Source organism: Macaca nemestrina, chromosome 10, assembly GCF_043159975.1.
Source record: "Macaca nemestrina isolate mMacNem1 chromosome 10, mMacNem.hap1, whole genome shotgun sequence".
Classification (NCBI taxonomy): domain Eukaryota; kingdom Metazoa; phylum Chordata; class Mammalia; order Primates; family Cercopithecidae; genus Macaca; species Macaca nemestrina.
In genome coordinates this window covers 14,941,969-14,968,476 of record NC_092134.1, presented here as the reverse complement: position 1 = coordinate 14,968,476, position 26,508 = coordinate 14,941,969, and the positions used below count along the sequence as shown (strand labels likewise).

Sequence of the window (26,508 nt, the reverse complement as noted above, 5' to 3'; positions counted from 1 at the left end):
GATATTCCTTACCCATTTCTCTACTGGTTTTTTGGCTTTTTCTTTTTTTTCCTTTTTTTTTTGAGACAGAGTTTCGCTCTTGTCACTCAGGCTGGAGTGCAGTGGCGCGATCTAGGCTCACTGCAACCTCCGCCTCCCAGGTTCAAGTGATTCTCCTGCCTCAGCCTCTCTAGTAGCTGGGATTATAGGTGTGCACCACTACACACAGCTAATTTTGTATTTTTAGTAGAGACAGGATTTCACCATGTTGGCCACGCTGGTCTCAAACTCTTGACCTCAGGTGATCTGCCCACCTTGGCCTCCCAAAGTGCTGAAATTATAAGCATGAGCCAGCGCATCTGGCCAGCTTTTTCTTTTTCAGAAAGAAATTGTAGGAGTTCTTTGTAAATTTTGGACCAACACTTTGTTGGTTAAATGTATTTCAACTACCTTCTCCTAGTCCATGGTTTATCTTTTAATGTTTGTGCTTTATATGGTTTTATATTTTAAAGTAGGAAAAGTTATCATATTTATCATTATGTTTTAAAAAACACTGATTAGAAAAGTTCTTCATTATACTTGTAAAGGTATTTTAGAGTAATAATAATAACACTAGGCCGGGAGTGGTGGCTCACGCCTGTAATCCCAGCACTTTGGGAGGCTGAGGTGGGTGAATCACGAGGTCAGGAGATCAAGACCACCCTGGCTAACACGATGAAACCCCATCTCTACTAAAAATACCGAAAATTAGCCGGGCGTGGTGGCATGCACCTGTAGTCCCAGCTACTAGGGAGGCTGAGGCAGGAGAATCACTTGAACCTGGAAGGCAGAGGTTGCCGTGAGCCAAGATCACGCCACTGCACTCTAGCACTCTAGCCTGGGAGACAGAGTGAGACTCTGCCTCAAAAAAAAAATAACAATAATAATAACAACAACACTATATGCCAGGCCATGTTCTAAGCATATTATAGATATTAATTAATCTTCATAACAACCCCACAAAGTGGGTACTATCATTATTTCTATTTTACAGATGAGGTAACTAAGGCATTGGGGGGCTTCTTCTAAATGTTTTAAAGTTTTACTTTTGGGCATTTAACCAATCTAAAATTTATTTTTGTGTATGACATAGCTAGGAATCCAGTTTTAGTTTTATCATATAATTAACAAATTTATCAGTATTATTTATCAAATGAGCCATCCTTTCCCCGTTGATCTGTAATGGCTTTTCTGTCTTATACCAAAATCTGACTCATACTAGAGTTTCCCAGTCTGTTCTATTGGATACTAGTCTTTCCCCGCACCAATACCATATGGATTTAATTATTATGGTATGGGTTTTGGGGCAGTGATTCTTCTGTCCAAATTCTATTTCTTCAAAGTTGTTTTAGCTAATTTTGGTCCTATGACTTCTGGGATTACCTTGTGAAGTTCTTTTTTATTATCTATCTATCTATCTATCTATCTATCTATCTATCTATCTATCTATCTGAGACTGAGTCTCGCTCTGTCGCCCAGGCTGGAGGGCAGTGGCGCGATCTCGGCTCACCGCAAGCTCCGCGTCTCGGGTTCACGCCATGCCATTCTCCTGCCTCAGCCTGCCGAGTAGCTGGGACTACAGTCGCCCGCCACCATGCCCGGCTAATTCGTTTTGTATTTTCAGTAGAGACAGGGTTTCACCGTGTTAGCCAGGATGGTCTCCATCTTCTGACGTCGTGATCTGCCCTCCTCAGCCTCCCAAAGTGCTGGGATTACAGGCGTGAACCCCGCGCCCGGCCTACCTTGTTAAGTTTTACATAGTATTGCTGGCATTTCGTTATAAGCCCTTTTTAAAACATGCAAATATTTCTGCTGAGTGGCCCCCAAAATCAATATGAATAACTTTGATCAATTTCCTTTGGAGTGAAATAAAGAGTAGCACCATATTATAACCTAAAAAAGAAATTAATCACCTCAATATCCATCAATACAAGACGAGTTAAATAAACTATGGTATATCCATGTAATAGAATAATATGATGCTATTAAAATGATGAAAAACATGTCTAAGTTAGTCATATAAAACAGATCTCCAAGATATTATTAAGTGAAAAACCAAAGTACAGAACCACATATATACATTATCTTGGGTGTGAAAAGGAATATAGGAAGTGTATGTTCATGTTTGCTTGTATATTGACTAAGAAGATCTGGAAGGATGCACAAGTTAATAAAGTGGTTCCCTGCGTGTGTTGGCAGGGGTGGGGTAGGAACTGTGTAGACAGGGCAGGGGTGGAAGAATACCTTTCACTGTATGTCTTTTTATGTTTTTTGATTCACAAACCTTGTGATTCTGCTACCTAATTGAAAAAAATAAGTAAATATTCAAATTTTCCTCCAGGAATTCTGTTTGTTTGTTTGTTTGTTTTTGTAAATTAATACTTCTTTAAAGTAAAAAAAAATCCAGACAAATTGTGCATTTTTATCATATGTCGTTTTTGTTGGAAGGGGTCAATGAAACATTGGCAATGTAATATAAAGTATCCCAAGTTGGCCTAACATTTTAGGAAGAGAGAAAACCGTAGTCTGTGAATCAAACTAGAACTCAGAAATTCTTATAGGATCAGTTTGGAAACCTGAATAGAATTACATGAAATTAATATCTTAAAAAATTAGATGAATAATTTTTTTAGGCCAGGCACAATGGCTCATGCCTGTAATCCCAGCACTTTGGGAGGCCGAGGCAGGTGGATCATCTGAAGTCAGGAGTTCGAGACCAGCCTGGCCAACATGGCAAAACCCCATCTCTACTAAAAATACAAAATTAGCCAGGTGTGGTGGTGCATGTCTGTAATCCCAGCTACTTGGGAGGCTAAGGCAGAAGAATTGCTTCAACCCAGGAGACAGAGCCAAGATTGTGCCACTGCAATCCAGCCTGGGTGACAGAGCAAGACTGTGTCTCAAAAAAAAAAGAAAAAAAATAATTTTTAAAAAACTGATTTTTAAAAAAGTTTTAACATTTTTGATTTAAAATTTACAAAAATATGTAGATAAAGGCAGTATTATGCTGTAGCTAGCTCATACTGTCTTTGGAAGGCCCATTGTGCACATCTTTCCCCAGTTTCACATTTAGTGGATAGCATTGGCTATAGTAACAGTATCTACACCATGGAAATTTGCAAAGCTACAAATCAAGGCCTTTTCCCCTCTCCACAAGAGATTCATTTGTTAAATTTACCAGTATACCACTGGATAGAAGTAAGTTTAAGATATATTAAAGTTCAAAATATACAACCAAAGGAGAGATTCTGTGGCACTTTAGACAATTTTAGATAACTGCAACAATATTTGGGGAATAACTTCATGGCTGAGGTTTATCTTCTAACACAAGGTTTTCTTCACAGTTGTGCTCTACATGGGTCAAATACAGTTTTAGAGTCAGATCCCTGATAAGCTTTCTATTACTTTTTCAGATTTCTCTAATACAAGTTGGAGTATAAATTCAGGTAATGGAAACTCCCATAAAGGTAGGACATATATTATCACTCATAGTATGGAGAATGGGTATTTTTCATATATTACTGTGTACTATTTTGTATTTCATTTGTTAACTGCCATATCTGCTTCAACTCCTTCAATTAAATTAATAACATGAGGCTGGGCGTGGTGTCTCAAATCTGTAATCCCAGTGCTTTGGGAGGTCGAAGTAGGCAGATCATTTGAGGTCAGGAGTTTGAGACCAGTCTAGCCAACACAGCAAAACCCTGTCTCTACTAAAAAAATACAAAAATTGGCCAGGCTTGGTGGTAGGCACCTATAATCCCTATAATCCTGCACTCAGGAGGCTAAAGCAGGAGAATTGCTTGAACTTGGGAGGTAGAGGTTGCAATGAGCCGAGATTGCGCCACTGCACTCCAGTCTGGATAACAGAGCAAGACTCTGTCTCAAAAAAAAAAGAAAAAAGAATTAATAACATGAAAATGTAGCAGAGAGAAAGCAATTTTCAGTGTTATAGAGTATAAAAAATATAATAAATTCATTGCCTAGCACACATATACCAGTAACTCATTAAGTAATAGCCAGATGAATAACTCCTAATTATAATGATTCTTAAAAATACAATGAAAATTAATCTGCAAAATAGAATTTTTAAAAATACAATGAAAACAAATAACTCTTTACTCACCCAATTCAATACAAGTGATGCCAAGTGACCAAATATCAACTTTCCCATCATACTGTCCTTCATCCATAGCTAAGATCACCTCTGGAGCCATCCTACCAAACGTAAGGTACAAAACTCAAGTTGTAGATTAAAAATAAAATTTCTCCAGTAAAGTGATTCGATGAAACAGCTGTTCTTAAGGGTATTCTGAAATTGTATCTGCTAGAGAGATTATTTCCTTACACAAATAATTTTGAAAACCATTATTCAAAATATAATCTGCTTGGTGATTTACATGACACAATACATTATTTTCAATAAAGACTGGCTCCACCCCTTACTATCAGTTTGATCTCAGGCAAGTTACTTAACCTATCTGTACATCAGTTTCCTCTTCTGTAAAATGGAGATAATTCTCATAGCAACTTTACAGATATTTGTAAAGTATGAATATACATCAAATACTTAAATAATTACTTTGCAAAATCTGATTATATTGCTTTATATAGTTCCATAAAGTATTTTTCATATTCTTTAAAGTAATTAAATAAAGCAGGAAATTTTTTTTTTTTTTTTTTTTTTTTTGGAGACGGAGTCTGGCTCTGTCGCCCAGGCTGGAGTGCAGTGGTGCGATCTTAGCTCACTGCAAGCTCCGACTCCTGGGTTTAGGCCATTCTCCTGCCTCAGCCTCCGAAGTAGCTGGGACTATGAGTAGCTGGGACTACAGGTGCCTGCCACCATGCCTGGATAATTTTTTGTATTTTTAGTAGAGACAGGGTTTCACCATGTTAGCCAGGATGGTCTCGATCTCCTGACCTCGTGATCCACCCGCCTCGCCCTCCCAAAGTGCTGGGATTACAGGCGTGAGCCACCACGCCTGGCCTCTTTTTTGTTGTTGTTGTTGAGAGTCTCACTTTGTAGCCCAGGCTGGGGTGCAGTGGCGCCATCTTGGCTTACTGCAGCCTCTGCCTCCTAGGTTCAAGTGATTCTCATGCCTCAGCCTCCCGAGTAGCTGGGACTACAGGCATGTGCCACCATGCCTGGCCATATTCTTTTAAAATAATTAAACAACATGAAAAATACTTTATGGAGTCATATAAAGCAAATAATCAGCTGTTCCAAAGATACTAAAACCTACAAAAACCCCAGGTTGTGGTAATGGTTACTTTACTTGTTTGTCCATAATGCATCTTCATTAGGAGGGCAGGGGCCCTATCCATTTAATATGCTTTGAACAGAACTGTACTCTATTATGATGTGTAAGCAGTTGCTTGGTAAATGTTATTTGGTGATAAAAAAAAAAATTCAAAGACTGGCTGATTATTTTTAGTAGGCAAGTAATTTTGCAGAGGTCTAAGTCATTCTGTAAGGCATAATGAAATTCCAACGTGTCTAGGAAAGGAAGGAAAAGAATCTGGAAAAGAATAGGGTGAAAAACTCTTGAGCCAGACTGACAAGCTAGGTAACCTATCAGAGAACTCAACAAAGACAAGAACTTGGATTTCTTTCATGAAAGGTACCATCTCTGCTTGTTGACTAGTCAGGGAAGGTGAAAGAAGCTGCCCTGTCCTTACCTGGAGGCTTTTGCCTCAAGAGAAAAGTTCAAAAGAAACTGCAAATGAAATCGAAAACCTGAACTTGGTCAGCGAATTGATAATCCTGCTCAGTTTACACACAGTGACACCTACCTTAATGACACAATTTAAAGTCACTGTAAATTTTATACTAAGCCAGAGTGTTTCTTTTTATGCCAGTGGGTTTTCTATCCTTCTCAAATGAAATATCCTTTTGAGGCACATTGGTAAGACACTGTCACAAAATCGAGCCAAACCAGTACCATGAGTTCATGTATGCAGATTTTAAAACTGTGTCATACAGCCTAATTCTACATACCAGTAAGGTGTGCCCACGAAGGAGTTGGCAGGAGAAGCCATTGAGGCAGATCCAAAATCAGCTAGTTTTACCTGACCTGGCTCTGTTAGAAGAATATTTCCTGCTTTAATATCCCTATAGGAAAAAATAAAAGGGTTAGAAAATTACTTTTCAATTTTGATTATGGAATAGGTCAGAGCATGCAATTAATAAGACAAAAAGTTTATTAAAAAACAAAAAACAAAAAAACACCTTGCTCAGATGGCCGGGAGATTTAGTAATTACTGTATGTCATAAGGGGCCCAGATTCCTGGGGGTACTTGCAGGTAGGTCACAGTAATTACTGAATGGTAGAGCTTTCTTCAGAGGGAGGGAATACAATGAGAAAAAAGGCAGACATGGCGAACAAGGAAACCTATTCAGCTGCTATACTTATAAAAGCATATTCTTAAAGGCTAAATCCAGTTATCAATAGTATTCCCTGTGCTGAGAAAATTGGTGCCAATTGTAACTGCTTTTTCTGCTTTTCCAAATTATGTGACATTTTTGGAGCCTAAACAAACCTGCAGTGATTCCGTATTGACCACCTACTAATAAACCTCAACTACACACATACCTTTTCTTTCTTGCCTGTGACCCTTTCTCTCTGCCTTTAATTATAACTGCAACTCTAAGGCATTTGAGGTACATGTTATATAGAAGGTGATATTTTAAAAATAACTCTGTACAGTAAAAGGAAGACCCTGAAAGATCAAAACAAACAAGGATTAGGGGTTAGGAAATTGCATGTCTATTGTATTACTACAAAGAATTGCACGTGGTTACTACTAAAGCTAATAGAGGTATTATATAGTAAAAAGTTTGAAAACTCTAATTGAAAAAATTCATTTTAGGCCGGGCGCGGTGGCTCAAGCCTGTAATCCCAGCACTTTGGGAGGCCGAGACGGGCGGATCACAAGGTCAGGAGATCGAGACCATCCTGGCTAACATGGTGAAACCCCGTCTCTACTAAAAATACAAAAAAACTAGCCGGGCGAGGTGGCGGGCGCCTGTAGTCCCAGCTACTCGGGAGGCTGAGGCAGGAGAATGGCGCAAACCCGGGAGGCGGAGCTTGCAGTGAGCTGAGATCCGGCCACTGCACTCCAGCCTGGGCGACAGAGCGAGACTCCGTCTCAAAAAAAAAAAAAAAAAAAAAAAAAAAAAATTCATTTTTCAGTATGGTAATTGAGAATGAGAAGGTGTGGATGGATTCCTTATTCTTTTAAAAAAAGGCATGAGGTGTAGCGAGCACTAGAAACCATGAATTGGAAGTTGATGGTCAGTGAAAAGATAAAACAGAGAAGATGAGGAAAATTTATGTCAAGCTGAAAATGATAAGGTTCAAATGCTTCAAAATAACTTTTGTAAAAACTTCCCTTGAAAATTCAGTTTCCTTCCTCATGGTGACATTAGGCATTGGCAGACAGAACTAAAAAAAAATGCATTATTTATTTTTCTTCACAACAGAAACATGTATTTACTTATCTTTAATTAGGAGATTGAATTGCCTTTTAAATCAAAACAATAAAAATCTGAGACATAGTATTTACTTTTAATTTTAAAAAACATTCTTTATAAGTATTTTGACTCTTCAACAAATTATTTTACATACTAAAGAAGATAAAGTATAATAGAGACTAAAACATTAAGTTAATGTCCAGATTAAGGTAATGGCACAAAAAATTGAACTGTAGCTTTAAATAAGAGCAGGCAAACTAATCACAAGCAAGTTGGCAGTAGTATTAACACCTTGGTACCAAAGACATATATTTACAAAAAGTTGTCAGATCCATAGATATTATGATAATTTTATTTAATCAGTATTTATTAACATGATTAGGTTCACTCTTTGTCCTTCATTCCCAGCAGGATTTCGGTCTGCCTATCTTTAGGAAGTTCTGCTTTTGTGGTACCAGTAAAGTGGTCATGGCTACACTGGGGTGATTAAAACAGAAGCAAAAGAGGAACCATAACCCAATAGTTTCACTTCTTCCTAGTAAATGCCAGTTGTTTTCTTTCATTTGTGAGGCATCTCAGATTCTTTATACCTACCTAATATTTCACTACTCCTCCCCTCATTCACTAATGTAACTGTACTAAAAGTTCATTACTGAGAGGAGGAAAGATTGGTAACATCTTTCTCTAGAAGTTAATGGAGGGAGGGAGGTTGCAGGGAGGAGAATGGTGTTGTGGTAGAGAAAATACAGGGCAGAGAAAAGCCCTAGAATAGGAGTTAAGAAACTTGAGTTTCAATCCTTAATATATTACTTAAATTCTGTGAAACTCTGGGCAAGTTAAGTCTTTCTGAGCCCTGGTCTCTTCATCTGCCAAAATACAGTGAGGATAATATCTTCCTAAGTATCCATATGAACTATACAGAAATATGAAATATTTTAAAGTTACAAAATAGCATATATTTATATAAGACTAGCTTGTTATCTGTAATAGGAAGGGACAATAACTCTGCTAAGAGATAAATATATGCAGGGAAGGTTAATTTTCTTTTCTTTTCTTCATGATACAGTATCTAAAGATTGCTGGGCCCCTTTTCAAATTTCCCTGCAACACTTAGCCTGGAGAACAGTTACCTACTGAACAAAGATGATATAATTGTGGATACGTAGGAGAGAATAAGAGATAGAAGCTAAATTCTGGCAACTTTATCCTTCATATACAGAAGCAGCAATCTATTTGCTTCCCATAAATGCTTAGGCAACTTAAATTGGAGCATGCACTAATTTTCAAGGTTCCTGGAATAGACAGTCCTGTAACTGAAATGAAACATAACTGGTGTCTAATCTTACCTATGAATCAATGCATGAGAATGTAGGTAGGCTAGTCCATGCAAGGCTCCATGAGTAATGGCAGCGATCTCCACTTCCTGAAGTGGTTTTTTATGAACTGAGGAAGGGGGAAAAAAAAAAAGTCAGTAGATGATCAGTTTCATTCCTCATTTTATTATTTTATACAGCTATACCAGACTGAGTTACATACTTTCTCACATGACAATTTGGGAACACATTCACCTAAATATATAGGATACAGATTTTCTATAGAAGAGAGTAAGTGATCAGACAACAGGAAACCCAAGTGCATCAACACAAATGACCCTTCAAAACAAAAATAAAACAAAGCCTGATATTCCTTAAATGATGTATTGTTAATTTACTTATCAGTTGCAAGCCAAGTCACACTGATTCCAATTAACCAGGCCCAAATTAACCAGTCCCTTCCAACATTTTAAATGTCTGGAGTGTTCTAGGTTATATTATTCTCCCCTGCCTCAAAGCCATCTTTAATTACCCCTTCAAACTATAGGTTTTCATTATTTGTGAAAGCAGCTAATAAGCAATTTCTATTCAGAGATCAACAGTGATTTGATTTTTTTTTTTTTTTTTTTTTTGAGACAGGGGTCTCACTCTGTTACCCAGGCTGGAGGGCAGGGTTCCAATCAAAGCTCACTGCAGCCTTGAACTTCTGGGCTCAAGTGATCCTCCTGGCTCAGACTCCTAAGTAGCTGGTATTACAGGTGTTAGCCTCTGTGCCTAGCTCAAGATATTTTTTTTTAAGTAAATTTTTAATACAGCCTCTGGTTATAGCAGCATCTGCAGAGAGGAACTGGGTCAGCAAAGATTTCTGAAAGGGTGTAATATCAATATAATGTGAGACTGTCTCTCTTTCACATATATCCATGAATATGATGTTTTTGGCTACACATACTGTATCACGTTAGCCAAACATTTTGGTAGTACCTGCCCTGGATGGGCCATGAACTAAAACAGCAGAAAGACTGCTAACATCACTCAGACACTTTCAGTGGCATTGAAGAGATGAAGTGTGCATAGCTTATCCACACAACCCTAAAGCCCAAGCCATCGTTCAATTAGTCTGCCCAAACTACACTTTAGTGTGGTGGTAGATAATATTCTGATAAAAGTAAAACAGAAAGGAGAGTTTAATTCCTTCTTTCTTACCTTCTAATAAATCAGAGGCTGAGCCTAAGCAATATTCCATCACCAACTATAAGAGATTAAAATAATATTCAGAATAATGAAAGTTAATTTAAAAACCGCTGAAACCAACTAACCAACCAACCAAGGAACTAAGAATACTAGGTGAATAAATATTCTGATCTACCTCAACTTGGACTGAATTTTTGTCATCTGACACTAATTGATTTTTATAATTTTCTTTTTTTTTTGAGACAGAGTCTTGCTCTGTGCCCCAGGCTGGAGTGCAGTGGCGCGATCTCGGCTCACTGCAAGCTCCGCCCCCCCCAGGGTTCACGCCATTCTCCTGCCTCAGCCTCCCGAGTAACTGGGACTACAGGCGCCCGCCACCTCGCCCGGCTAATTTTCTTGTATTTTTAGTAGAGACGGGGTTTCACCGTGTTAGCCAGGATGGTCTCGATCTCCTGACCTCGTGATCTGCCTGTCTCGGCCTCCCAAAGTGCTGGGATTACAGGCTTGAGCCACCGCGCCCGGCCAGATTTTTATAATTTTCATCATCTCACTTTTTATTATTTCTTGCTTGAAATTGGCCTAAAGATTATTGGGGGACTAGATATAGAAATATTTACTATAAATGGTGAAGCCAAGATTGCCAATTTATTTATTAACTCCTTCACTACTGTATTTCAAAAAGGATTCAGGTGACTATGTTGTACTATAAATTTGTAACTCAGAAAGTGGCAAACAAATACATGAGCCAGTAAAATCTATATTGGGGTTATACCAGTTACATAAAATAAACCAGTAAGTAGTAAATTCCTTTTTCTCACACTTTAAAAAGTTTTAAACAAGAAACAGATATAATTTTGAACTGAATCTGAAGATGTAGCCTGCTATGTATCATTACATTACCTTGAATCCCTGAGATATATCCGTTATTTAAATTTAGATCTTAAAATATTTCCAGAATAATACTATAATACTATTGATAGGCTGGGTGCAGCAGCTCACGCCTGTAATCCCAGCACTTTGGGAGGCTGAGGCAGGCGGATCACCTGAGGTCGGGAGTTCAAGACTAGCCTAGTCAACATGGTGAAATCCCATCTCTACTAAAAATACCAAAAATTAGCTTTGTGTGGTGGCTTGCACCTGTAGTCCCAGCTACTTGGGAGGCTAAGGCCGGAGAATCGCTGGAACTCAAGAGGTGGAGGTTACTGATAGTTGTTGGGTTTGCAATCTGTGGAGGCTTTCTAAAAGTAAAATGAGAAACCTCTTTCTTTACTCTTTTTTTTTTTGAGACGGAGTTCACTCCTGTTGCCCAGGTTGGAGTGCAATGGCACAATCTCGGCTCACCGCAACCTCTGCCTCCTGGGTTCAAGTACTTCTCCTGCCTCAGCCTCCTGAGTAGCTGGGACTACAGGCATGCACCACCATGCCTGGCTAATTTTGTATTTTTAGTAGAGACAGGGCTTCTCCATGTTGGTCAGGTTGGTCTCAAACTCCTGACCTCAGGTGGTCTGCCCACCTTGGCCTCCCAAAGTGTTGGGATTACAGACATGAGCCACCACGCCTGGCCTCTTTCTTTACTCTTATCCTAGATTTTTAGGTGTCCAAGACTACTGATTTGTAGTCAAGGTCAAAACTATCATGGCTCAGCAACCAATCTCCACACACTCCACACATGCAAGCATTCACACTCCTACAAATTATTACTTGGTTATTTAAAAGAATAGTACATGCTTATTATGAAATATAAATTTCCTATAATAAACTAGACAAAACCAATATCAACATATTGGTTCCTTTCATTAAAAAAATTAATGTGAAAATATATTTATATATATTATGTACCTTGCATTACTGAGATAATTTAGAATATGAGAAGTCTAGAAGTTTAAAATTTAGAAACTATTATACTTTTGTAGTTATATATTATAAATATCAATATATCAATATCAATACATAGTATGAACATATTAATATTATAAATATAAGTGTACTATGTCTATATTATATGGAATGCAATTAAATTAGATATAACATATGTATAATACTATAATAGTTACATATTACATAAAATTATGTCTTATATGTTATAGTTTTACAGTTATATATTTATGTAGTATGTACTTTGCATTTCTGGCATAATTTAGAACAATGAAAGGTTTAGAAGTTTAAAATTTAGAAACCATACTATAGTCTTCTGCTTGACATTAAAAACAAACAGATTCAGAAACATTAAACTTATTTCTTATTAAGAAATGGAAGATTCCACATGAGTAAATGTTATAATGAACACTAGCCTTTATGTGCCCTACTTTTTCTTTAATCAATTTTGATGGAAGCATTTCTAAATTTTATCACATAATTTTCTAATTTTTAAAAGTAACTGAATATGCATATGTAACCTCCTTAAACCGAGTACATGAAATGTGAATATAGAACTTTAAAATTGAATAGAATGAATATGTTTCTAGCTGCATTAAATTTTTTAAATTACATGTTTAAAAACTCAGCATTTTTGTCACAAATATTTTTTCCCCTATTATTCTGTAACACAAAGGCACCTGAGCTGGTTGTTTGCTCCTGACACTAAACAGCTCTGGCTGCTCTGCCTTTAAATTATTAGGTCTGCTTTCTAGCTCCCCTGACTTTTTCCGTATGGTCAAATTATTCTTGTGACTGCTTGTATGCATGTATCTAACAGCTCAGTTCCTTACAGCTGTTTCTGATTGGTCTATCAGATCAGTTGTAGACAGAAACCAGGTAGCCAAGCTTATTAGCAGTCTATATAATCTAAGAATAAATGAGTGGCTGGGTGCAGTGGCTCAGGCCTGTAATCCCAACAGTTTGGGAGGTCAAGGTGGGTGGATCACCTGAGGTCGGGAGTTTGAGACCAGCCTGACCAACATGGAGAAACCCCGTCTCTACTAAAAATACAAAATTAGCCAGGCGTGGTACTCAGGCGGCTGAGAAAGGAGAATCACTGGAACCCAGGAGGTGGAGGTGGAGGTTGCGGTCGGCCGAGATTGCGCCATTGCACTCCAGCCCGGGCAACAAGAGCAAAACTCTGTCTCAAAAAAAAAAACCAAAAAAAAAAAAAAAGAGAAAACAAGCTTCAAGTAACAGTGTGGAGGATTTTCTGAAGACTTGAAATACATGAGATTTTAGCACTTGGATTTTGTAACATTTATTCTGCCTGCTTGAAATCCCTTTCTTGACTCCTTCAAGACAGCTGAGATTGCCAGAGAACTGATTTCTAGATAATGAGATACTTCTGTGATTAATTTCTTATTTTCAGAATGGAAGCAATAGCTCTACATAAGAGTTGCTTGAACAGAAATGTGTATGTTTGTATACTGTTTGATAGTCTATTTAGGAACAAAAATTCCATTCCATAATTAGAGATCACATACAGGAAAGGAGTTGGTACATGGTAAACAATAAATGTTAGTTAAATTGGAGTTTAAGTAGGAATGTGCAATTTGATAAAGTAGAAAACATAACATTTTCATGTCCTAAACGTGCCTAATGTGCCAACCTAAAGCCAGAAATACAATCATATAAAAATGTACTAAGGGCCGAGCACAATGGCTCATGCCTGTAATCCCAGCATTGTGGGAGGCTGAGGCAGGTGGATCACCTGAGGTTAGGAGTTCAAGACAAGCCTGGCCAACATGGTGAAACCCTGTCTGTACTAAAAATACAAAAAATTAGCTGGGTGTGGTGGCGTGTGCCTGTAGTGCCAGCTACTTGGGAGGCTGAGGTTCAAGAATCACTTGAACTCGGGAGGCAGAGGTTGTAGTCAGTTGAGATCGCACCACTGTACTCCTGCCTGGGCAACAAGAGTAAAACTCTGTCTCAAAAAACAAAAAAAAAAAAAAAAAAGAAAAAGAAAAAAATATATATGTGTGTGTGTGCATGCATATATATATATACACACACACACACACATATATATATATCACACTAAGATGACAGAGTGTAACAAAAGTCTTTTATTTTAATCATATGGTGGCCCCTGTTTGGTAAAAATCACATAGCAATTAAAACATCAAGGACAATTCCACATATGGGGGAACTGGAGTGGAGGATGAGAAATGACAAAGATAAAAATTCTAGGATGAGAATATAAGGCTGGGCCTTTTACTTTTACAAACATATAATTATAAAATGATGTCGACTTTTCACCATCTCTTTTCGAGTGTTTATAGAATGGAATTTCCATACGCTAGATATCATTTAATCTTATGGAATGTATACCATATGACACACCAAGGTATTAACAAATGTTAAATACTGATAACAAAAGTTAAATGGAACAGAAATGAAATTAATAGTTCTATTATCAAATAGATAATAGAAAAAAAGAAAAAAAAGGTAACAGTAAAAGAAAGATAACAGAGGTCCTTCGACTTACCCAAGCAGTGTGCTCTTTCAAGTAACAGCCTTTGTACTCAATAGTATTAGGATGCTTCAATTGTCGTAAAAATTTAACTTCCTTAAGAATATCTTGCCATTTCTATTGAAGTCAGAAAGGAAACATTTTAATTTAATTTTTGATAGGAAAACAGTATTTCCTATCAAGCATACATATATATTATTTATATTATTATAAATGGACATAAAGTAAATGTTTAATAAATGAAGAAGCTATTTAAACATGCTATGTATATCTCGTTTTTTTTTTTTTTTTAATTGAGACAGTGTCTTGCTCTGTTGCCCAGGCTGGAGTGCAGTGGCGTGATTTCGGCTCATTGCAACCTCCGCTGCCCAGTTCAAGGTTCAAGTGATTCTCGTGCCTCCCAAGTAGCTGGGACTACAGGCGTGCACCACCAGACCGAAGTAATTGTTTTTTTTTTTTTTTTTTTTTTTGAGACGGAGTCTTGCTCTGTAGCCCGGGCTGGAGTGCAGTGGCCGGATCTCAGCTCACTGCAAGCTCCGCCTCCCGGGTTTGCGCCATTCTCCTGCCTCAGCCTCCTGAGTAGCTGGGACTACAGGCGCCCGCCACCTCGCCCGGCTAGTTTTTTGTATTTTTAGTAGAGACGGGGTTTCACCGTGTTAGCCAGGATGGTCTCGATCTCCTGACCTCGTGATCCGCCCGTCTCGGCCTCCCAAAGTGCTGGGATTACAGGCTTGAGCCACCGTGCCCGGCCATTTTTTTGTATTTTTAGTAGAGATGAAGTTTCTCTGTGTTGGCCAGGTTGGTCTCGAACTACTGACCTCAGGTGATCTGCCTGCCTCAGCCTCCCAAAGTGCTGGGATCACAGGTTTGAGACACTGTGCCTGGCCTAAACATGCTATTTCTTTAGTTTGAATACATGTAAACACAAATCTATCACCAAAAACATTACAAAAAAGCCATTACACATACCTATGTTCTGGTCTACAAAATAGTTTTTTTTTTTCTCTTTTCAGGCACCCAGGCTAGAGTACAGTGTTGCAATCATGGCTCACTGAAGACTTCATGTCCCAGGCTCAAGTAATCCTCCCAACTTCAGCCTCCCGAATGGCTGGACTATAGTCACATACCACCACACCCAGCTAGTTTTTTTGATGTTTTGTAGAGGTGGGGTCTCACCATATTGCTCAGGCTTGTCTTGAGCTCCTGGGCTCAAGTGATCCTCCAGCCTTGGCTTCCCAAAGTGCTGGGATTACAGGCCTGAGCCACCTCAACCAGCCTGCAAAATAGTTAATTGAGCTAGAACATTAGCCTTTTTAAAAATAATTATGAATGTTCACACATTTGTATGAAAAACTCCAGAATCTTTTATTATATGCTCCACAGAAGGAAAAAAAATTGTTCTAAAAAAGGTTTAAAGAATTTTGTTAATTTCATACTAACTTGCTTATTTCAGTTTAGGTGTACAACTGTCTCTATCTTACCTCATGGGTCTGCTTCCCACTATAGGACATCTTCTTAATTGCCACCACTTCATTGGTATGAGCATTTGTAGCCTGTGTTAAGAGGGTAGAAGACAAAGAAAAAGAATTAGTGATGATTCAGCCAATTTAACTTAAATATTTGACTAGAGACTATTTATTTATATATTTATTTATTGACAGTCTCACTCTGTCCCTCAGGCTGGAGTGCAGCTCACTGCAACCTACACCTCTTGGGTTCAAGCGATTCTCCTGTTTTAGCCTCCCAAGTAGCTGGGATTACAGGCAGGCACCACCATGCCAAGCTAATGTTTTTTGTATTTTTAGTAGAAAGGGGGTTTCACCATGTTGACCAGGCTGGTCTTGAACTCCTGGCCTCAAATGATCCACCCGCCTCGGCCTCCCAAAGTGCTGGGATTGATTATAGGTGTGAGCCACTGCACCTGGCAGCTAGAGACTTTTTTGTTTTATTTTATTTTTGGAGACGGGAGTCTAACTGTGTCGCTCATGCTTGAGTGTACTGGCACGATCTCGGCTCACTGCAGCCTCCGCCTCCTAGGTTCAAGCTATTTTCCTGCTTCAGCCTCTCAAATAGCTGGGATTACAGGCACCCACCACCACGCCTGGCTAACTTTTGTATTTTTAGTAGAGACAGGGTTTCACCATGTTGGCTAGGCTGGTCTCAAACTCCTGACCTCACGTGATCCACCTGCCTCAGCCTCCCAAACTGCTTGGATTACAGACGTGAGCCACCGTAACTGGCCTGATATTATTATTTAAAATAATATCTCCGTACTGCAGTATCACAGTTCAAAGATGCTTCAATTTTTGATAGGCTAAATAGACATTTCCACTCCCATTTTAATGTATAGTTTTTCTGTATCCTTTTCTGGATACATGCAAAGATTGTAATATAAAAAATGATTAGGGTTTAATATATCAAACCAAACAAAAAATGTCATATTCCCAAATTATCCATACTGGCTTCACCTTGTAGACTGTCCATCAATGGAGAACCAGTTAAATAAATAAATGTGATATGACCACATAATGAAATAACCACTTAAGGAATGAGGTAATCTATGTGCAATGTAATATGAAAGGATGTCAAAAATGTTTTTGTCATAAACAAGCTATAAAGTAGAATCCAATTTTTGCAAAATAGTAATAATGTGAGTATATGTGTAGAAAAAAATCATAAAAGAATTTATACCAGAATATATATCAATGATAATCCCTGGAGCAGTGCTATCTGATAGAACTTTCTATGGTGATGGGACAGTTCTGTTTCTAGATTGTCCAACAGAGTAACATGTGAAATGTGGCTAGTATGACTGAGAAAATAAATTTAAAATTTTATTTAATTTTAATTAACTTAAATTTGAATAGTTAATGTGCCTACTTGCTATTGTATTGAACAGTATAGCAGAAAGTAAGATTAATCCTAAGGGGGACTCTCGTTTTCAGGATTACTTACATTTTATAATAAGACTGTATTACATATAAACATCTCTACATTTATGTATGTATATATGTTTATTTTTTATCTATAGAGGTTGCCTTGTCTCACGTCTACTTGTCTTCTCCATGCTCCAAATATAACTGTTCATTGAAAGTACACATGAAAACCATTAATAATTCAAGTAATAGTCTTTTCCTCTCAACTTACTCAAGATATACATACATATGTATACACACACACACATACACACACACACTTTTTTTTTTTTTTAAAGACAGGATCTTGCTCTGTCATCCAGGCTGGAGTGCAGTGGTACAATCTCAGCTCACTGCAACTTCTGCCTCCCAGTCTCAAGCGATCCTCCCACCACAGCCTCTTGAGTAGCTGGGATTACAGGTACCCACCACCACGCCAGGCTAATTTTTATATATGTAGTAGAGACAGGGTTTCACCATATTGGCCAGGCTGGTCTCAAACTCCTGGCCTCAAGTAATCTGTCCGCCTCAGCCTCCCAAAGTACTGGAATTATAGGTGTGAGCTACTGCTCCCAGCCTCAACTTATTTAAAATATTTAAAACTATTAGTTTTCTTAAAATTTTCATAAAAATAAATACAAGACATTAAAAGACTACCTCTGCATCAGTGCCATAACCCTAATGTACGTAAGCTATTTTGCTTCTGTGATATTATCATCATTGTGGACCACTAAACCTATTGCAGTGGTTCTAAAGTAAAAGATTGGAATTCATTCACTGATAAAGTCAGGTTAACAATTTTAGAGAAAAATTCATAATCATTTTCTTAAATACAACTAATTTAAAATGAACCTCCTCAGATATAACAATGGTTTATGATTTTTAAAAATGGTTAATTCAAACAATAAACAATAATGTACTATGTAAAAATAATTTGACCACAGATTCTTGCGGAATGTCAAAATGAAAAAAAAATACCCACAATAACATACTACAAGAGATTTTTTAAAACAAGCATTAAAAGTACCTATTATATATTAATGAGTTATCCACTAGTCATAATTTTCAGATCTGCAGAACTCCACAAAAGCATATTTTAGATATTTTATTGATTTAGAAAGTACAGACTGACTTTTGTTAAAAACAAAAATCTCTCACACTGTTCTGGCTTTTAAACTTTAACACCAAACTGTGCTTATACAGCAATCACAAATAAAAGCTGATGTAAATTCAGTATTACAATGAAGGTTAGAGGGACTATATCTGAAAAGTAGATATTTGAGGCATCAATATATATAGTGCAGCTTAAGGAGCCTGGGAAAGATTTAAGAAATATTGAGGCAACGAGAAATTTTACCTTGTGAGGTTTTAAAAAACAATTAACCATTACTAAAAAAAAGAAAAGCCCACGAAATAAAATCAGATAGTATTATTTAATTGCTTATTAAGGCTATTGATAATCAATGCTATATTTGGACCTAAAAACATGAAGAAATAACCACCCTAAAATAAAAATATATTTCTTACATTTATAGGATAATCACTGACTAGAACTTAATGCTTCCACTCACTTATACATCCTAATGTATAGGCAGAGACTTGAAATTTGAAAAACATTTCCATGTTGATTATTCTATAGATGTGAACCTTTCAGTGCAAATGTTGATTATGCTATAGATGTGAACTTTTTATACTGGCTAAAAGTCAAAACATGCTAGATTGAAACTTAAAAACAAACAAAAAAAATCAATGTTTTAGTACAGAAAAAGGAAAGTATCAATGGGGTCTCAGCTTTCCAGTGCATACAGTATTATGAATGTCTACAGCCTCTATCATTTCAAGTTTTATCCTTGAAACTGACATTCATGGTCTCAGTAACTATTCCAATAGTCGCAATGGTCTCAGTAACTATTACCAAGACCATTGATGCAAGAAATACTTATTAAGAGCTTACTATTATGTGTTTATATTTTTAAACATTTTACAGCTATACCTTTTGCTATTTTATAGACAAATATAAAAAATTATGTTAATTTAGGAGGCAGGTCAGGCATGGTGGCTCACTCCCGTAATCCCAGCACTTTGGGAGGCCAAGGTGGGTGGATCACCTGAGGTCAGGAGTTCGAGACCAGTCTGGCCAACATGGTGAAAGCCTGTCTCTACTAAAAATACAAAAATCAGGAGGGCATGGTGGCACACGTCTGTAATCCCAGCTACTTGGGAGGCTGAGGCAGGAGAATTGCTTGTACCCAGGAGGCAGAGGTTGCAGTGAGCCAAGTTTGTGCCACTGTACTCCAGCCTCGGTGACAGAGTGAGACTTTGTCTAAAAAAAAAAAAAAAAAAAAAAAGGAGGCTGAGGCAGGAGGATCACTTGAGCCCAGGAGTTTGGAACCAGCCTGGGCAACATAGCAAAATCGTCTCTACAAAAAAATTAAAACCAAAATTAGCTGGGTGTGGTGGCACACGCTTGTAGTCCTAGCTACCTACTCAGAAGGCAGAGGCAGTAGGATTGCTTGAGCCCAAGGGTTCAAGGTAATAGTGAGCTATGATCACACCACTGCACTCCAGCCTGGGTGACAGAGTGAGAGACCCTGTCTCTAAATAAATGAATAAATAAAAATTTAAAAAGTGAAAAAGCTTTTCTTTTTGCCCTATTTTTTGATCCCCAACTAAAAGGTAATAATATCTAGAAAGACAGAACTAAACTATTTGCTTTAGGTGGGTTATGGATAATATACTGAGTTCAAAAAAGGTGATCTAGAAACCTACAAACTTTAGAGTTGTGTTTAGGTGAATACAAAAATGAACATGCTCGGTCCTTTTTTGGTGTGTTTTCCTTTAGTACAGTTTCTTACTATTTCATTTGTTAATGCTGCTAATTTATTTTTAATTTTTTAAATTTTTTTTAGAGATGGGTTCCCACTATGTTGCCCGGGCTGGTCTCAAACTCCTGGGCTAAAGTGATTCTCCCACCTCGGCCTCCCAAAGTGCTGGGATTACATGCGTGAGCCACAACGCCCAGCCAATTATGCAAATTTCAAAATTACTTATGTAAATCCAAACACACAGAAATATTTCATCAAGTTAAAAATTTCTATTTTCTCTGAACATAACATATACTCTCAGCTGATTGATTTTACAAGAGCTGTTCCAGTTTACAATTCACACTAAGTTTATTCCCTGGCAGCATTTAGTGTAAAAGCTGTGACCTACGGAGGCTAACAGAATTATAGTGTTTAGGCATAAAAATACAAGCAGCCAGACTCTAGTATTTATGGCCAGCATGACTATGACTTATGAAAAGTACTAATTAGCAGTACCAAGTTCTCAGAGTTCTTCATCATTCACTCATTCAACAAATACTTACTAGCTGCCCACAATTTATCAGGAATTGGGCTAAGTGCTAGGGCTAAGATAGTGAGTTAATATGCCCAGTACCTATCTCTCCTCTAGGAGGATAGACAGTAACAAAAATAAAATGATAAAGGCAAAATGTAAAACTGCATTTGTGATATGTGCCACAAAGAAGGGTATGTGTTACTTTGAGAACCAACAATGGTGGATGTGACTTAGGGAGGTCAGGAAAGCCTTCCCTGAAGAAATGAGGTTTAGGCTGAGAGCTAAATGATGAACAGGAGTTAGGAAGGTGAAAATAGAAGGGAGAAATTGTTCGAGAGAGAACAGTTTATGCAAGATTCCAGGAAGGATGATCCGAAGAAAGGAATCAGAGCTATAGCAATGAGAATGAGAGAGAAGGTAGTTCAGGTAGAGATGGGGTCTATGAAGGACTTTGTGGGCTGGCTATAGTAGGGATTTTGATCTCGGCCTAAGAGTGAGGGAGAGCCCCTAAAGGCTTTATAGGGAAAGGGGATGTGATCAGATTTACATTTTTTTTTCAAGCTCATTGAGGTATACACAACAGACTAAAGAAAGACCAAAGCGGGCAACCATAGTTGTCCAAATAAGAGATAACAGAGTTCGGCTGGGCGCGGTGGCTCACGCCTGTAATCCTAGCACTTTGGGAGGCTGAGACGGGCGGATCACGAGGTCAGGAGATCGAGATCATCCTGGCTAACACGGTGAAACCCCGTCTCTACCAAAAATACAAAAAAATTAGCCGGGCGAGGTGGCGGGCGCCTGTAGTCCCAGCTACTTGGGAGGCTGAGGCAGGAGAATGGCGTAAACCCAGGAGGCGGAGCTTGCAGTGAGCTGAGATCCGGCCACTGCACTCCAGCCTGGGTGACAGAGCGAGACTCCGTCTCAAAAAAAAAAAAAAAAAAAAAAAAAAAGAGATAACAGAGTTCTTCCTGGTTATAATGGTGTAAGTAACAAAAGGAAAAATCTATTAGCAGGGAGTAAGAAGCAACATATATAAATATTACTTTAGCCAACAGGAAAATCCATTTTTAGGATACTACCGATGTGACCACTACAGATAAAACGTTAAAGCTTTTTGTAAGTTTTGTAGTACAGTGTCAGTTAATTCCCTTTTAATCTGTTTTTTAGTGCTTTATGGGTATACATAGGCCTGTACTTTTCACATTTATATACAGGCCCTATACAGTTAATGATTATGTTTATCACTGCCACTCTGGTACCTGTATAATTCCTCTAGTCTATCATTAGCAACAAATAATATATATTTAGTGCCCACTGTAAATGGGATCGTGCCAGCCTTTAGAGTTGTAAAGAAACATTAGAAATAGTCCTCATCTTCAAAAAAGCACATACTCTAGCTAAATAGACAGGGCTTAGCCCAAAAAGCAAATAAATCACTAGGTCTTCTGCAGCCTACTACAAGGTAGGTTTCATTTTGCCACTAGTATAAATGGCTTTTAGTAAGTTTCAAAGCATGTGTGGTTTATTGTAGTCATTCTGAAATATTAGCACTTTAAGAAGGGTTTGGTTGCTTTTTAAATGAGAGGAGTCAAATAGAGACTGACTTTTGCCAGGAGAGATTCTGAGAAGATGAATTAGATTTAAAGTAAAAGAAGAAAAGAAAGCAAAGATGACTGAAGAATGCATCTGTAAGCAAAACAAACAGGTCACAAATGAATATATACAGAATGTTTACATTTTTAAAAGTTCAAAACTAAGCAAAACAATTCACATTGTTTAGGAGTACAGAGTAAGTGGGTTATAAATATAAAGAAAAGTAAGAAAATAATCACCATAAAAATCAGAATAGTGGATACTCCTGAGGGGAGGGAGAGGGTTCTGACTGAAGAGGACATAAAGAGGGGCTTTTGGGATGCTGGCAGTATTCTATTTCTTGACCTGGGTGGTGTTTTTACATAGAGATTTACCTTTTAATTCTTTCTTAAGCTATATATTAAAATATATATATATATAGTGTATACTTCTTTATGTATACTTATGATAAAAACAGTTTGTAACAAGAGGGTCTGTGACTAAAGAAGACAGAACTTTGGGCCTTAAATGCTATTCTGACTACACACTAACATGGGAGTGTTAACTAGGAAATTAGCACCCTTTCCAGCCAACACGATCTTTTATCGTATTTAATGACAAAATATACTTCAGTGGGAGCCAAGTTATTGATGGCAGTTAGGGAAGCAGAAGTAATGGTAGGGCTGAGCATAGACACAGTGGTTGAGAAACAGTTTAGAGAAAATCCAGGATGAAGATTTGGCTAGAAGCAAAAGGACAAGTAAAGATGCAATTCATAAAATCTCATTTGGAAGGACAACTAAAGATAAGCCCTATCCAGATGGCAGAACATAAAGGACGACTTAAAAGGAAGAGGCAATACTGTTTGATTACAAAGAAATTATTTGATTACAAGTTTAGGGAAGTAGGTAATAATTAGTACTTAACTTATTATTTGTTTTAATGGACTATTATGCTTAAGGAAGTATCTGTTACTTTAATAAAGCAACTAAGGTTATCAAGATTAAATTAAATAACTATATATTCTGGCCAGGCACGGTGGCTCACGCCTGTAATCCCAGCACTTTGGGGAGGCTGAGGCGGGTGGATCACCTGAAGTCAGGAGTTCAAGACCAGCCTAGCCAACATGGTAAAACCCCCTCTCTACAAAAATACAAAAATTAGCCTGGCATGATGGCGGGTGCCTGTAATCCCAGCTACTCAGGAGGCTGAGGTTGGAGAATTACTTGAACCTGGGAGGTGGAGGTTGTAGTGAGCCGAGATTACGCCAGCACATTCCAGCCTGGGTGATAGAGCAAGACTCCTTAAAAAGCAAGACTGTCTTAAAAACAACAACAACAACAACAACAACAAAAAAAACAGGGCCCGGCGCAATGGCTCACACCTATAATCCCACCACTTTGGGAGGCTGAGGTGGGCAGATCACGAGGTCAGGAGTTCAAGACCAGCCTGGCCAACATGGTGAAACCCGGTCTCTACTAAAAATACAAAAATAAGCTGGGCATGGTGGCACATGCCTGTAATCCCAGCTACTCGGAAGGCTGAGGCAGGAGAATTGTTTGAACCGGGATCCAGGAGGTGGAGGTTGCAGTAAGCCGAGATCATGCCACTGTACTCCAGCCTGGGCTACAGAGCGATACTCTTGTCTCAAACAAACAAACAAACAACTGTATTTTATGAAATGAATTTCAGGTGAATAAGCTGTGTTAAAATTTTGGCTATCTGTTTTTCTCATCAGAAGACAGTCACATTCTTGTAACTAAAACTGATTCCAGGGGGACAGTCTTGTATCCCTTAACCGAAAATACTGACTTGACATGATTGCCACTAAAAATCACTGTTAGTTCCTTTCTCTGAATAGTTGTCTGTTCATCTGTTTATTTGTCTATCCATCTATCCATCCATCCATCCACCTACCCCCCCACCCACCCAGTATTTATCAAATTCCTACTACTGTTTTTAGGTAGTAAGCATATACTAGTTCTTGAGAATATAACGACGAACAAGATAGACATAACTCCTGTCCTCATGACACTTGTTATTTAGGGAAAAAGACATATATAAAGCAAAAAATCATATATGTAATTGTTTTATTACAACTGTGATAAATGCAACAAAATATAAGCACAAGATGTTATGAAATCAAAACATATTGATTTAGGGGTGGAGGCTTGAAGAGTAAAGGGTATCTTGCAAAAGTAACACTTAAGGTAAAACTTGTAGGATGAACAGACAGGGATGGGGATGTAATGTGCAGAGTTTCCTAGGGGGGAGGAATAGCATATACAAGGCTCTGAGGCAGGAAAGAGCTTAGCATACAATGAAAATGCACAAAACTCAACTTCAAAGCTCTTAACTTTTTTTTTTTTTTTTTTGAGACGGAGTCTCACTCTGTTGCCTAGGCTGGAGTGCAATGGCACGGTCTCGGCTCACTGCAAGCTCCACCTCTCGGGTTCATGCCATTCTCCTGCCTCAGCCTCCTGAGTAACTGGGACTACAGGCGTCCGCCACCATGCCTGGCTAATTTTTTGTTTTCGTATTTTTAGTAGAGATGGGGTTTCACTGTGTTAGCCAGGATGGTCTCGATCTCCTGACCTCATGATCTGCCCGCCTCGGTCTTCCAAAGTGCTGGGATTATAGGCATGAGCCACCGTGCCTGACCAAAGCTCTTAACTTTCTTATACTACTTTAATAGGTGAGTCAGTTCATATAAATACCACTGAATTGAATAAAGCCTAGGATTCTGGAACTGGCTTTTCAGCAATGACTATTTGCTTCTACTGTAGATATCATTTAATTTATAGAAAAATCACTGAAACCAAGCTTATTTTACGAGCAATAGCTATGTGTAGAGAACATGTTGAGTTCAAACTTTATTTTATTTTAGTTTTTTGTAGAGACAGGGTCTTGCTATGTTGCCTAGGCTGGTCTTGAACTGCTGACCTCAAGCGATCCTCCCACCTTGGCCTTGCAAAGTGCTAGGATTACAGGTGTGAGTCACCATGCCAGGCCTAGAGTCCAACCTTTCTTAATCTGATCTATCTAAACAACTCTTTTAAGTACTTACAAAATAAACTGCTCCAAAACTTCCATGTCCAATTTCATGCAAACCAATAAAAAGTTCCTCAGGATCATCTTTGTAGAATAGATCGGCAATCTCTGGGTCCTTCAACACCCCCTTACGCATGATGGCCAGTAGAGCAGGCACTCTGCTTTTTGATATCACAGTTAGCTTTATTTCTCATTGACAATTTTTTTGGGGGGGCGTAAATCTTCAGTACCTGTAGAAAAATAAGATTTGCCATTAAATTATTTCTAACACGTTTTACTTGGTGGCAATACAAATACATGCAAATATTAAAAAAACCTCTTGGTCTCACAACTCAATAACAAAAGGACAAAAAAACCCAAATAAAGAACAGACAACGGCCAGGTGCAGTGGCTCATGCCTATAATCCCAGCACTTTGGGAGGCTGAGGTCGGGAGTTTGAGACCAGCCTGACCAACATGGAGAAACCCCGTCTCTACTAAAAATACAAAAAATTAGCCGGCTGTGGTGGCGCATGCCTATAATCCCAGCTACTCGGGAGGCTGAGGCAGGAGAATCACTTGAACCTGATTCAACCTGGGAGGCGGAGGTTGCAGTGAGCCAAGATCACGCCACTGCACTCCAGCCTGGGTAACAAGAGCAAAACTCTGTCAAAAAAAAAAAAAAAAAAAAAAAAAAAAAAGAATGGACATAGGATTTGAATAGACATTTCTCCAAAAAGATACACAAATGACCATTAACATATGAGAAGATCCTCAAACATCATTAGTTATTAGAGAAACGAAAATTAAAACCACAGTGAGATACCATTGCATACTCACTAGGATAGTGATAGTCAAAAAGTAAGATAAATGTTCATGAAAATGCTGAGAAATAGAGCCCTCCAACACTACTGGTGGCTGTGCCATTTTAGAAACAGCCCCGCAGTTCATAACAAACTTAAATATCGAGTTACCATTTGACCCAGAGTTTCCACTTCTAAGGACACGAAAGAAATGAAAACATATGTTCACACAAAAACTTGTGCACAAATGTTCATAGCACCATTATTCATAATAACCAGAAGGTGGAAAAAGCCCAAATGTCCATTAACTGGTGGAAGAATAAACAAAATGTGGTATATCCATATAATGGAATATTATTCAGCAATAAAAAGGAATGAAGTATTGGTACAGGCTGCAACATGAATGAACCTTGTAAAAATTACGCCAAATGAAAGTACCAGTCACAAAAGACCACATATT

The 26,508-nt window shown here is 38.1% G+C and overlaps 1 protein-coding gene across 6 annotated transcripts in view; it reads right to left on the bottom strand.

Annotated features, from left to right (window-relative positions):
* Nucleotides 1-26,508, bottom strand: part of LOC105495041 (TAO kinase 3) — a 232,723-nt gene that overhangs the window by 84,457 nt on the left and 121,758 nt on the right. For all 6 annotated transcript variants that reach the window (XM_071070996.1, XM_071070992.1, XM_071070997.1 and 3 more), the window contains 7 exons: nucleotides 25,283-25,496; nucleotides 15,871-15,942; nucleotides 14,405-14,506; nucleotides 10,009-10,054; nucleotides 8,839-8,935; nucleotides 6,017-6,130; nucleotides 4,145-4,236 (listed from right to left, as the gene is read on the bottom strand). In XM_071070996.1, the coding sequence (XP_070927097.1) occupies nucleotides 4,145-4,236; nucleotides 6,017-6,130; nucleotides 8,839-8,935; nucleotides 10,009-10,054; nucleotides 14,405-14,506; nucleotides 15,871-15,942; nucleotides 25,283-25,402 (643 nt within the window). In that variant the 5' untranslated portion in view covers nucleotides 25,403-25,496. The remainder of the gene's footprint in view (nucleotides 1-4,144; nucleotides 4,237-6,016; nucleotides 6,131-8,838; nucleotides 8,936-10,008; nucleotides 10,055-14,404; nucleotides 14,507-15,870; nucleotides 15,943-25,282; nucleotides 25,497-26,508) is intronic.